This window comes from Lampris incognitus, chromosome 3, assembly GCF_029633865.1.
Source record: "Lampris incognitus isolate fLamInc1 chromosome 3, fLamInc1.hap2, whole genome shotgun sequence".
Lineage (NCBI taxonomy): Eukaryota > Metazoa > Chordata > Actinopteri > Lampriformes > Lampridae > Lampris > Lampris incognitus.
The window spans coordinates 24,398,964-24,413,153 of record NC_079213.1 but is presented as its reverse complement, the minus strand read 5'-3'; the positions used below and the strand labels follow the sequence as shown (position 1 = coordinate 24,413,153).

The 14,190-nt window shown below is 44.1% G+C and overlaps 2 protein-coding genes across 2 annotated transcripts in view; one reads left to right on the top strand and one right to left on the bottom strand.

The window, feature by feature from the left end:
- Positions 1-4,813, top strand: part of utp20 (UTP20 small subunit processome component) — a 55,799-nt gene extending 50,986 nt beyond the window's left edge. The window contains exons 59-61 of the mRNA XM_056277096.1: positions 1,429-1,555; positions 3,823-3,968; positions 4,480-4,813. Of these exons, the coding sequence (XP_056133071.1) occupies positions 1,429-1,555; positions 3,823-3,968; positions 4,480-4,635 (429 nt within the window). The 3' untranslated portion in view covers positions 4,636-4,813. The remainder of the gene's footprint in view (positions 1-1,428; positions 1,556-3,822; positions 3,969-4,479) is intronic.
- Positions 4,814-8,384: 3,571 nt separating this feature from the next.
- arl1 (ADP-ribosylation factor-like 1) lies at positions 8,385-13,676 on the bottom strand. The gene is made up of 6 exons (XM_056278060.1): positions 13,576-13,676; positions 12,928-13,065; positions 11,875-11,956; positions 10,340-10,451; positions 9,332-9,510; positions 8,385-8,914 (listed from the first exon to the last, which is right to left on the bottom strand). The coding sequence occupies exons 1-6, from the start codon at positions 13,577-13,579 to the stop codon at positions 8,884-8,886; spliced, it is 546 nt and encodes a 181-aa protein (XP_056134035.1). The 5' UTR covers positions 13,580-13,676; the 3' UTR covers positions 8,385-8,883.
- Between the last annotated feature and the right edge of the window lie 514 nt (positions 13,677-14,190).

Sequence of the window (14,190 nt, the reverse complement as noted above, 5' to 3'; positions counted from 1 at the left end):
GATCACCTTTATCTTATGATGAAACATTTCTATCCCGATGGCAGTAGTCTCTCTCTACAAGAATGACAATGCCCCCATCCACAGAGCACGGAGGGGTTACTGGATGGTTTGATGAGGAGGAAAATCATAGAGGGCATCTGGGTGGCTTGGTGGTCTATTCCATTGCCTACCAACATGGGGATCACCAGTTTGAATCCCCGTGTTACCCCCGGCTTGGTTGGGCGTCCCTACAGACAACATTGGCCGTGTCTGCGGGTAGAAAGCCGGATGTGGGTATGTGTCCTGATCACTGCACTAGCGCTTCCTCTTGTCGGTCGGGGCGCCTGTTCGGGGAGGAGGAGGAACTGGGGGGAATAGTGTGATCCTCTCACGCACTACGTTCCCCTGGTGAAACTCCTCACTGTCAGGTAAAAGAAGCAGCTGGTGACTCCACATGTATCGGAGGAGGCATGTGGTAGTCTGCAGCCCTCCCTGGATTGGCAGAGGGGGTGGAGCAATGACCGGGACGGCTTGGAAGTGGGGTAATTGGCCGGATAAAATTGGGGAGAAAAAAAATTATGTAAATCATATGCTATGGCCTTCACAGTCACCAGATTGCAACCCAGTTGAACACCTATGGGAGATTTTGGACCGACATGTTAGGCAGCGCTCTCCACCACCACCACCATAAAAACACCAAATGAGGGAATATCTGTTGGAAGAATGGTGCTCCATCCCTCCAGAAGAGTTCAGAGACGTAAAATCTATGTCAAGGAGCACTGAAGCTGTTCTGGAGACTCCTGGCTACCCAACACCTTACTAACACACTTTATTTTGGTTTATCCTTTAGTTTGTCACCTGTGTGTGTATGGAGATTTAAGTGGCAAAAATGGGCTTGGCGTACAATTGCCAAAATATTTGGATTAAATTAACTTCTGGTGGAAAGCTGCGCATTCAACGCAGTTGATGTGTCTGCACCCTTATGCAGGGAATGTTGCGTGAGCTTGCATACTCCTTTCCACCAGTACTCAGTTATAAGTAAATCTGCCCAGTGGGACCATTCACAGCACAGGTGCCCAAGTACAAACACAGTCCTCATCAATTAGCCACTGAACTATAGCAGTAGTTGTTGAGGAAGCAGAGAACCATTCACTCACTTTCCACAGTCAGGTTTTCTCAGCGAATGAAGTTATCAGAACTTGCGACAGAAGGGTACCAGCAAGAGTGAAAGGGAAGGTTTACAAGATGGTTGTGAGACCAGCTATGTTGGAAAGCCTACTTTCCAACATGTTGGCTACTGTCATCTCAGGTAGTAGTTGACAAATCACACAAGTTAACAATGCTAAAAAATGCACATACACATGCAGCATGATAGAGTAATGATGTTTATGAAGGTATGGGTCGGTTTCATCTTCTGATACATTATTTGTTCTCTGTTCCATCCCGCAGAGAACGTGTGTGTTTAAGTTCCTGGGTGCCGTAGCCATGGATCTGGGGAAGGATCGGCTGGGCCCCTATCTGACCACCATCATCACTCCTCTGTACAGGGAGCTGGACAGTACCTATGCAGACCAAGGTAACCGTTACTGTAAGAGCTTACTCACCTGCATTGAAGTCTATGGAAGATCAGCGATACAAACTTCCAACCAATAAAAACCATCCACTTTCTGGTTGTAAATACAACATACAGAATGATCATGAACCTTGATTTCACTCACTTTCAATAATGTGACATCACAAAGTTGGTACAAATAACTTAAAGACTAACTAAACTCCAGACCATTTTAATTTAGGTGTACAAACACACCTATCGGCATTGACAGACAGAGCCAGCACCAACTAATTGTCAGTAGTACTGTCAATGCTGGTTCTTTGGCACACTTACAGCCAACAGATCCATTATTAATGGTATTATCTGCAGCTGTGTTTATCCTGCTATGCTTATCTGCAGCTGTTTATCCTGCTATGCTAACATCACAGAGTACCAAGACTAGTCCGACATGTTTTTAATCTTTACATGGTTTTTTACCTGTAGATGTCAGCAAACTCACCAACATGGTCCAGGCTCAATTACTCTTTAACGGCACAAACTTATACATTCTGCATTGGTAAAACCATGAAACTCTCATCACCACCACCATGACAAGTGTCTGCTGAATTAAGATAATCAAGTAAAATATCAATGCATTCCGTTAATATCCCATAATATCTTGAGTAGAAATGATGCTGGTATAATCTTTGGGTTTTTATTGTATTTTTAAATCCTTTGTGGGTTCTTGGACTGTCAAGGAGCTTATGAGGGCCTTTAGTCACTGCCAATCACTCATTTTCATTTTTTTTAAAAACTCGTCTGACCAGAGGTGTGCTCCAATTATCGGGGCATCACACTGCTCAGCCTCCCTGGGAAAGTCTACTCTAGGGTGCTGGAAAGGGGGCTCTGACTGATTGTTGAACCTCGGATCCAGGACGAACAATGCTGATTCTGTCCTGGCTGTGGAACAACGGACCAACTCTTTACCCTTGCGGAAGTGCTGAGAAGGCATGGGAGCTTGACCAGCCAGTCTACATGTGTTTTGTGGACTTGGAGAAGGCTTACGACCATGTACCCCGGGGCACTCTGTGGGGGATACTGCGGGAGTATGGGGTACCGTGGCAGTTGCTACAAGCCATCCGGTCCTTGTATAACCAAAGTGAGAGCTGTGTCCGCATTCTCGGCACAAAGTCAAGCACGTTTTTGGTGGGTGTCGGACTTCGCCAAGGTTGTCCCTCGTCTCCGATTCTGTCTGGGATATTCATGGACAGGATCTCAAGGCGCAGCCAAGGTGAGGTATGTGTCCGTTTTGGGGACCTCAGAATTGCATCTCTGCTCTTTGCAGATGATGTGGTTTTGTTGGCTTCATCAGAACATGACCTCCAGTGTGCACTGGGGCGGTTTGCAGCTGAGTGGGAAATAGCTGGGATGAGAGTCAGCACTTCCAAGTCTGAGGCCATGGTTTTCTCCTGGGAAATGGTGGATTGCTCCCTCTGGGTTGGGGATGAATTGTTGCCTCAAGTGAAGGAGTTCAAGTATCTCGGGGTCTTGTTCACAAGTGAGGGTAGGTTAGAGCGGGAGATTGACAGGTGGATTGGTGCAGCATCAGCTGTAATGTGGACATTGTACCGGACCGTTGTGGTGAAGAGGGAGCTGAGCGGGAAGGCAAAGCTCTCAATTTACCAGTCAATCTTGATTCCAACCCTCACCTATGGTCATGAGCTTTGGGTAGTGACCGAAAGGGTGAGATCACGGATACAAGGGGTTGAACTGTGTTTCCTCCGTAGGGTGTCTGGGTTCAGCCTTAGAGATAGGGTGAGAAGCTCGGACATCCAGAGGGAGCTCGGAGTAGATCCGCTGCTCCTTTGTGTTAAACGAGTCAGTTGAGGTGGCTCGGGCATCTGATTAGGATGCCTCCTGGGCGCCTTCCTTTGGAGGTTTTCCGGGCACTTCCAACTGGGAGGAGACCCCGGGGTAAACCCAGAACTTGCTGGAGGGACTACATGTCCAATCTGGCCTGGAAACGCCTTGGGATCCCTCAGGAGGAGCTGGAGGGCATTGCTGGGGAGAGGGACATCTGGAGTTTCCTACTTAGCTTGCTGCCACTGGGACCTGACCCCGGAGAAGCGGCTGATGATGAGACGAGACGAGCGATGAAAATCTCGTCTGTGGTGACAGAAAATTATTGGTGAATGAGCACTCCTGGGCTTTTTAGGAAGGGTGCATATTTCATTTTAAAAAGAAATGTTCTCCATAAATGAAATGTGGTTTAAAGTAAACCTAATGTCCATCAAACCTTCCTTTCTTCCTAGACTCTACGTTGAAGAACCTGGCCCAGGAGCTGATAGAGCTGATGAAACGACAGGTCGGCCTGGAGACTTTCTCTCTGGCCTTCTCTGCTGTCCAGAAGGAGTTCTCTATGAGACGTGCCAAACGCAAACGACAAAGAGCCATGCAGGTATGGACACACACACACACACACACACACACACACACACACACACACACACACACACACACACACACACACACACACACACACACACACACTTGTTCAGTTCAACAAATTTGTTCTATAGACCATCCAGATAGCGAGATGCTAAAGACCTGAGGTGTGCACTGGCAAATAAATGTAAGCCGACACACGCAGTAAACATAGCAGATCATGTGTACACACACTTAACTTTGTGCTTACCCTTAATGGGCTGAGCAGGTCACCTTGCCTAAAAAATGCCCACCATTTGGAAATGTTTTCAATTTCTGTGTGGCACATACATATATTTTTGGAAAAACAAAGAATTAGTAAACTGGCAGGTCTTGGCAATGGAGTTGTAAGCGATGTTTTCCTCTGAGTAAAGAAAGAAAGAATAGTAAAGACTCGCCCAGACCCCACGTGGCTGTGTCTCACACTTGGATTCCCTCCTGGTCTTCCTCCTCTCCTCTCCTCTTCTTCCCTATCTCTCTTCCAGGCGGTGGCTAACCCTGACATTGCGGCCAAGAAAAAGCTCAAGAAGCACAAGAACAAGATGGAAGCGAAGAAGAGGAAGATTGAGTTCCTCCGGCCTGGTTACAAAGCCAAGAAGCACAGGAGCCATGTGCTTAAAGACCTGGCCATGGTGCGATAGGTCCATAGGTACATCTGCATGGTAGATGGCATAGGGGCTGCATTTCCAAACTCGGGACACCAGTAGAGCTGTCACAATTATTACATAATCGCCTGATCGCAATTATTTGACCTGACCATGATAATTTTGCATAATCGTTAGAATTGTTTCCATTAATTTGCATAAAAACAGCTGGATGAAACTAACAGAAATGTCATATTTCCATCACTATTTCCACGTCGTTTTCCACCGTTTGTTGTTTGACTGGCGCTCTTTTAATGGCGTCATCTTGTTGCGCCCCTGGCACGAGTGGTGAATTAGTGCCAACAAACTATTTATCTTGAGACGCTTATTCTGTAATATTCGACGACTGCATTTCGACGAGCAACTGTTGACGTTAACATCATGGACGTAGTTGCAAAACCAAACACTACAGCACCACTGTGGGCACATTTTGGTTTTAGGCCAAATGAAAAAGGAGAGCCCAATAACTTGGAGGAGGCGATTTGTCAGATTCGCAGCAAAAAGGTGGCGGTCAAATGCGCTAATACCACAAATTTAAAAAACCATCTAAGGATCCACCACCCCACCCAATTCGCTGAACTTGGAAAGATAGCCACTGCCGCAGTTCCATCCCGGAAATTGACTGTTCCTGAAGCTTTCGGACGAGTGTCTGAATATAAACGTGACATTTCAGCCGCTTCTTTGGGGTCGGGTCACAGTGGCAGCAAGCTAAGTAGGGCACTCCAGACGTCCCTCCAGCGATTATTTGTATGACAATCGTCAAATAAAATTTCATGATTGTGACCGCCCTAGACACCAGTTGGTGACTCCTGCGATGTTCAACCGGTCTGGGATTCTTGGTTTTGATAGCTGTAAAAGCCTAGAAATGCTGTGCTCAGTCTTTCTATCACGTTGTCTCATCAGAGTGGAACGTGATGATCTGCAAAGATGGGTTTGCTTATTTCAGTCCCATGCGTCACTAAAATGGTGTCGGGTGTCGATTTAGAATTGTACAGAAGGGGGCGCTCCTGTGGCTCACCCGGTAGAGCGTGTACCACATAAGGCTGAGTCCTTACTGCATTGGCCTGGGTTCGAATCTGGCCCGGGTCCTTTGCTGCATGTCATCCCCTCTCTCTCCTCTGCCTTTCCTGTCTCTCTCGACTATCGCCATTGAATAAAAAGACGGAAAATGCCAAAAAAATAATAATAATAAAAAAAAGAATTGTACAGATAAAACCTTCACTTGGTATTGAGAAATGTACCACTTTGCTGAATTGTCTCGCTGGGCTTCAACACAATCCAGTAATAAATTTGTTTAAGCCTTCAAAGCATGACAGTCCCATAATGATAGCTACAACGACATACTTCCAGAGAAAATTTATTTCCTGAAGTGCAAATTAGCATTTTAACTTGTGGTTAAATTGCTAATTTGGTTAGCATTTTAACCGCTAACCAAAGGACCATGGTTTATGACTGTTTCTTCCGTGGAACACATTGAGACGTATGACTGTACATGAGCCTCCCCCATTTTGAAAATGGAGATATTTCATTGTTTTTGAAAGCTTAAATAATTGCCCCATTTTACTGTGTTGAAGCCCAGTGAGAAGAGTCAGCAAAGTGTTAAGTTTGTCAATGCTGAAAGAGATCTGTGAAGATTTTGTCTCTACGATTATAAATAAGGCCTGACATTTTATTCACGTAGCTTAATTCCCCCCCCCTTTTATTTTTCTCCCGAATTGTGTCCGGCCAATTACCCCACTCTTCCGAGCCGTCTCGGTTGCTGCTCCACCCCCTCTGCCGATCCGGGGAGGACTGCAGACTACCACATGCCTCCTCCCATACATGTGGAGTCGCCAGCCGCTTCTTTTCACCTGACAGTGAGGAGTTTCACCAGGGGAACGTAGCGCATGGGAGGATCACGCTGTTCCCCCGAGTCCCCCCCTCCCCCCGAACAGGCGCCCCGACCAACCAGAGGAGGCGCTAGGGCAGCGACCAGGACACATACCCACATCCGACTTCCCACCCGCAGACACAGCCAGTTGTGTCTGTAGGGACACCCGGACAGGCTGGAGGTAACATGGGGATTCGAACCAGTGATCCCTGTGTTGGTAGGCAACGGAATAGACTGCAGTGCTACTCGGATGCCGAACCTAATTTTTTTTTTTATCCAGACAAGAGAAATTAAAAAAAAAATGTCAGTGATGAGCCTACATGTCATGGATGTGTACCCCATGAGCCATTCCCCTCCAAATACGTCGACTCCCCTTCCTTACTGATCCTGTCTGACGGGGCATAAGTAGGTGCTTGTGGGTCACAGCTGACTGGCTGGAAATGCCACCGGTCTGTCTTTATGATCGTTAGCATTCTAACATTTACGATTCGTGTTTTATAGTTGTTTGACAGCAGCGAAAATGTTTCCATTGCAAATGCAAACATCCCAGTAATCAGTCATACACCACAGACATTTGGCCCAGGTCCCCTGCAGCGTGTAATGGGCCGCGAATAAAATACAATATTGATGGCATGTAAACCTACAAATGCACACTGGTTGCAATACAATTCATCTTTCCCTGTTAGAGATCTTACATCCTCCCGTGTGCGAGAGAGTCAGCGAATGGTGCAGGAATGTCGTCATGTGGTGAAAAGAGGCTGTTGTATAACACGTGTATTGCCGATGACAGTTTATATGAACTGCAGGTCAAAGACCCTAAGTTTAGCTCCATTTGTGTTATTGTATGAAGACAACTGTGTGCAGAAATGAGGATTCTACATTGTGCAGTTAAATGTATAGTTTTTTTAACTAAAATATGTTTCAATGCCTACACATCATTTGTCATGGTTTTTATATTAACCCAGTGTGTCGAATAATGTCACCCAGGAAAGGCCATGTTTGGGATTGCAATCATCTTTGTAAAACTCTCACCACAAAACTGGTTCAGTCACTGATAGCAAGGTTTACTGTAGATCATTTTCACTGTACAAGCAAATATAAATATGCAATCATAAAACTCAAAGCACACAATCAGAGTTAGTGTTCGGTAACTAAATGTCTACCATGCCAAAGTTGAACTCATGGATTTCATTTGGAAACTGGCGTCCTCTACTAAAAAAGGGGGGGGATACCATGCAGACTGAGGGAGAAAAAGAAAACCGTAGACATGGAGGTTGCATCAGCCTGACAACACAAAACCCGCACATGTTGCAGTAACCCCTGGATGGCCAGGAGTTTTAATACAGAATCCTGACCTTCAAGAAAATTAAATTGAGAGCTCAATTACCTTCATTGACCCATCTCCAAAAGTATACCAGAACATTTCACCTAAACTGCTAGTCAATACATTGGCTACAGACATATTCAGTTGTCATGGAAAGACGAGACAGAAACACCTCACCTTCTAATTTATTTAACCTTGTAAAGCTCACAATGTAAGGTGAACGTTTACTTATTAGTTGGCATTCAAGCATTTCTCTCTCAGCTGTGGTAAACTCATCTCTGACGGCACCGGTCAGGACATTTGTCATCTATCGTGTTACCTTGGTCAAGTTCCTGCCAACACAACAGTAAGGACGCAGCTTGTGCATTTTGAGTACAGCACTGCCTCTTTCTGGTTGTTCGGTCAAGCGTGTTGTCTCAAAGACGTTGGCCAACAACTGATCGCTTACTGCTGAGTTAAGAACCTGCGAATTGTGTTACTTGTGACAAGATACCCAGATAGAATGAGCTGCAAGTTTCTTTTTTTTATGTCAAAAAGATTGATTTTCAGAAGCGCCTTTCACAGAGGATTTATTGGTCTGTCCTCGATAATTTATGTTAGTGCTTACACTTACACTGAAGAACTTAAAAAAAATGTAAAAAAAAAACTGTCCATTCACTCTTCTAAAGGAGTAGTTGACAAACGACTATTTAAAGGCAAAAATCTCGACATATTAGGAAAAGGAGCTCTGATCAACTGCCCGTCGATTGCTGCAATCCTTACTGCTGTCCGCTGTCTATCCCCTTCAGATCAGCTAACAGTTCAGAGATGCCATGTGGGGTTGGGGTGGGGTGGGGGACGAGAGCGAGCCCAGTCTAGAGGTTACTGCAGCCTTTCCCTCAGTCCCAGGCTTGAAAGGTATTAGGCAGTAGAAGGGTAAGGCCAGGGTCTCGGGTGGGGGGGAGGGGAGGAGTGCAGTCACTGGTCCTGGGTAGGGGTGGGGGCTCAATCAGGAGCTTTTATACAGCGGGGACAGAGGTCAGGAGTATGTACAGAGACTGGTGCCAGGTTTTTACTGCCGGCTCTTCAGGGATTCCACCAGCCTACAAAGCAAAAGAGAGCAAATACAGTTCAACCTTGGAACACATAAAACACAGGTAACATAGCATTGCACCAAGGTATATTGAATGAGTAAGCCAGTTAAATTAACTTGTCTTGATTATTCTAGATTTCAGTTTCCTGCTCCCAACTACTTGAAGAGCAAAAAAAAAAAAAAGGAAAGCAAGACAAGTAACTTACTTATCTGACAAGTGAAAAATCCATTATTGGATGAGGGATTTTTTTTTTCTTTCCCCAATAGTGACAGCTTTATCCAGAATGTACTCACATGTGCAAACCTAATCACAAATCTATCAAACAAAAACACAGTGGGTGACCCCCCCCCCATACATTAAGTCAATTTCACTTGTGTGGAGATTGACTTATACCCACTGTTGCACCCACACTTAATACTGCCATACCATTCCATGGCTTCATCCAGGCCTGTGCCCTTGGTGGCTGAGGTCTTGAAGATCTGCCATTTTCTGTCTTTGAGGGCAGGAAGACCCAAGGAGTTGGCCACCTCGGTAGGTGTCATGGCCTGTTCCATGTCCTGTTTGTTGGCAAATACCACCAGGATGGCCTTCTTCAGCTCTTCCTCCTGCATACACGCACACAAAGCACAAAATTACCTGTTAAAAAGTTCACCCAAATTAGTGTGAAATATAGACAATTTGCCTGGTTAATAAGTGAAAATAATAAATCTGTTGATTTCCTTGAAGTTATATCATCGCCTGTCTATCTCGGTAGAAAAGCCAGAGGCAGGTTCAGCTACAGAAATTGGGTGAGGATTCAGCAGCTTGTTCAAGGACACTTCAGCAGTACAGATCCCTGCTGAAGGGCAGTCTGCCCACATACTACCACCCTGCTACCTGTATGTAATGTTTCAACTATGATTTCAATTTTATTTATTTTAACGAGAACAGGTTCCCAGATCAGCCGAATAGTCTAGCAGGGATAAATATCACTTCTGAGATTTGGGGAGAAAACAAAATACAAATACATTATGAATATGACCAGTTCTCCTCTCTATAATTTGCACAGAGTCATGGTGACTAATAGCGCATCCCAATTATACGCTCAAAACCTATCAGGACCAAAGGACTCTTACTGGCATCAGAAAACACTACTCAGGCTACTTGCTATTTAGTGTTGTGATTGTAAACTTGTGCTTTCACTGCAATGGTAAAGTCACGAATGCAGCTGTACAGTTGCATGAACTGTAAGATCAGTCATTTACGACCTAACTTATAACCATACCTTTTTCGATAGTTACACGCAAAAAAACTGTTCAGCCTTGAAATGTCAGGGTTTGTGTTTAGTTGACTGTCACATTTCGTTTGTGCTCTGTGTGGGTTCCTGTTAAGTCTCGTCCAGCACCAAGGGTCAGTTCTTCTCTACATCATTATCCTCTGCATGAGCCCGCTTACCTCCAGCATGGCAACCAGCTCCGATTTGGAGATGCCCATCCTGTCCCGATCACTGCTGTCTACCACGTAGATGACTGCATCTGTATTGGAGTAATAACACCGCCAATAGGGCCTGGGTTGGAGGATGAGAGGGGGTTGGAGACATTATGAGAATTAGAGGGAAAGAGATTTTTAACCGTAAAAAGGGACAGGCATATGGAAGGTACATGAGGAGAGGAGACAGACGACAAGTCAGGACAGGAGGAGTTGAGGAGGGCAAGATTTAGGGAGGGGGTGGAATGGGGGGGGCAGAAATGAAGGAAGGAAGGGAGAGAGGATGGAGAGTTTGGAGGTGATGATAGGAGGAATTAATGATAGATTGCTGAGGAAGAGGTCAAATAAGGATCAATAACAGCTTTTTTCTGCTTTTGTTTAGTTTTCTTGTCACTGATATCCGTGTAGGATCTACTCTATGTATCTGTACAGCAACACTGTTAAAGCAATTCAGTTAAACAACTGAATTCTGTCTTAATTAAGAGGACAGTGATGGTGGTTTGTGTGTGTGTGTGGGGGGGGCCTGAAGGTGGCACTGCTGTAGTAGAACGCTGCCTCTCTATTCACATATTTCATTGGTTTGATGCACTGGAGCCCACGTGCCCACGTGTGTTGACAACACAGTACAGAATATTAGTGTGTCTGAGGCCCTCGTGACGATGGCAAATCGGGGGGGGGGGGGGGGGGCATTGTAATGTTTGCCTCACCTCAGGAGAAAGAGCCAGCATAGTTTTTCTCCTTCAAAAAGATCCTGTTACGCAGTCTCATTTTTCTGTTTATTACCAAAGCAATCAGTTTCACCTCCCTAGGGAAATACTAGCATGTTTTCGGATAAAAAAAAAATGTAATTAAAGATTAACTACCTTTCTAACTTTAATTCAGAATAATCCCTTTTGAAAATGTGTGGCTGCTTGAGGATCAAACAAACAAGCAGAGGCTCTGCTGGCAATCTGTTCATGTTAACATGTTTTCTTTACACCGACTCTCAACATCTCTTGACAATCACAAACAATTAGTACCAAAAAGTCAGGTACAGAATGAAGCACAGTTACTGAGTAATCAACAATTACTACCAACAACATTATCTGTACTCTCTAATGAGTAGATCTGTTAGTAGTAGGATTTCCACCAAGGTTTATGTAATTTGATGCTGATTACAAGTCTTTAAAGAAGCTGGATTTACATCCAAATTTCACAGGTTAAACATTCACGAACTGCTGAGACTAGATGGAGTGACAAAATGTGCATATACTATCAAACTGAAATATCACAATTACCTTGTCTTACAAAACCATACACCAATGAGTAAGAAAAAAAAACCCTTCCGTCTCCCTCCTTGATTTATTCCATTTCTTTTCTAGCACTTGGCGACCCTACAGGAATCTCTGAAGGGCAGTGGGGTTCTCAACTTTGCATTCATGATTTCTAACATGTCATTGTAAATCCTTGTGGGGAAGAACATCAAGCTACATGCCTCCCGTGTAAATGTGAGTTACACATACCTGATACTTGTCTGCCCTCCCAGATCCCACACCTGGAACTTGAGGTTTTTGTAAGTCACCGTTTCCACGTTAAAACCAATGGCTGTGTATAGACAAACAGCAAAAGTAAGGCAAGGACAAGGCACATGCACTCGCTGATACCACCATGTAATTTTGGGTATAGTAGGAGTTAGGATGGTGTGACAATAAGAAACTAAACCCACTAGGTGATTCTTTTCGGTGATTGTGATAAAAATGTGCACTGCATTACATGTAGACTTGGCTTTTATCGGTAACAAGATTTGTTTTCAAGCTACAGAATATTAAAAAAAATAGAGTAGGTGTGTTTGCGTGTGGGATGGACGTTAAGTCTTAGAATTTGCAAGAACAGTAGCCAACATTATTTATTTGATTAACACTGGACTCACCGTTAGTATTCAGCATTGAATCTTACACCTCCAATCTATATTCTAAATATGCTAATCAATACATAAAGGTTCATACTGAAGGGCCATAAAGATCCCTTTATGAACTATTACTGAACTATAAGACCAATTATGTTCATTTCAAAAATATAAAGATATGCTTGTGCTTTCATGATTCAAGATTCAGACTTGTTCAAGGTAAAGTACAACTTCACTGACATTCAGGTGAGTTTGCATATAGTGTGAATTTGTCTCTGAGAAAGGTTAAGCATAAGGATACAGGGATTTCTCTGTCACACATCTTTATGTCATCTGTATGTGTTAACGTCAGAAAACCAACAGGTCCGCTTTTATTGCCAATGAACGTCTACATAGGCTATTTCTTTTTGTTTTGTTTTTTCTAAAGATATATTTTTGAAAATGTTAGTTAGTAGATACAGATGAGAGAGCTGGGGAAGACATGTTACAAAGTTTCTGTGGACAAAATTTGTTCGAGCCAACATGGGACAAACTTAAACTCTGTGTGTGTGTGTGTGTGTGTGTGTGTGTGTGTGTGTGTGTGTGTGTGTGTGTGTGTGTGTACAAAAGGGGGGGGTAGTTGCAGAAAGTATAGTGAAGCCATAAGTATTTCTTTCAAACAAGTACATACTGGGGATTGTGGTGACCACCTCTCCGACCTGCAGCCGGTACAGAATGGTCGTTTTCCCTGCGCCGTCCAATCCCAGGATGAGGATCCTCATCTCCCTGGTGCCAAACAGGCCAGAGAAGAGACTTGAGAAGAAGCCACCTGAGGAATGCACATCCACGGAGAAGGTCAAGGGGCAGAGACAGAAAAAACATTAGAAGTGTAAATTGACGCAAATACACACAGGATAACCAACAGCACTAATAGAATTAAATTCTAATTCAGAGGGTAGCCATCTCAGTGGTTAGTTTCCTGACCATTACAGCCACCGTTACAGTGCCACGATAATTATTCAACCGGTTGAACAAGCTGGTTAGGTTCGCTTTGCGAGACGATCAATGGATAATCGAAATAGCCAAGCTGTTCTGTTGCGATTGATGAGATCAACTCACAATTATTGATACACAGATAACTTGTATAGGTAGGCAAACATGTGTACCGCACCCAATGGGAACACTCAACACTTGGCAAACAGTAAGCGACCCTGTCGCATTTGGCGTGGGTGGCCGAACAGACATGCAAAACAGGCATATATCCCAGTTGAAATAAAATATACATGTTTCAGGAAAACGCTTAAAGTACAATTTTTGAATTTATTAATGAAGTCCTCACCCATCTCGACGATGCTACAGTGTATACTGTATTTCAGTAGTGCTGCTTAGACTGCTTCTTCTTCCGTGTGGTTGACGTGTCGCTGAAGGCGTCATAAACTGTAAACCTGCATTTCCTTTCGCCACATTCAATGTGTTTAACGTGACCGTTTTAAATGAAATACTCAAATGTGTAGAATATTTGAAGGTATATAGAAATATTGATTCGAAAATAAAAATATGAATAGTCAGTGTTAAACGTTGTGACTGTTAATTAGTTTGTACAGAAAGTGCGCCACATGCCAAGGAGATTCGCCCTGGTGGTTTGTGTAAGTTGCATTCAACACGCAGAAATGTTTCAGCGTTAACAAACGTTTGACATCTGCTTTTAACAGGGCGAGTGCAACGTCGAAAAACGCAGTTTTCGTGAATGCGGCCTCAAATGAACGAAGGAGTTGCCTTCTAGCATCAAATTTACGACCAGATCATAGAACAACTAGACAAATTGCCAATATTAAAACAACGAAGCAGAACCAATTGAATGATGAAATTCAAACACACGAACAGGTCAAGGGGCTAACTTTACTATGTGATCTCGGCTTGAAATCGAATTGATCACGGATGGACGCGGTGCCTG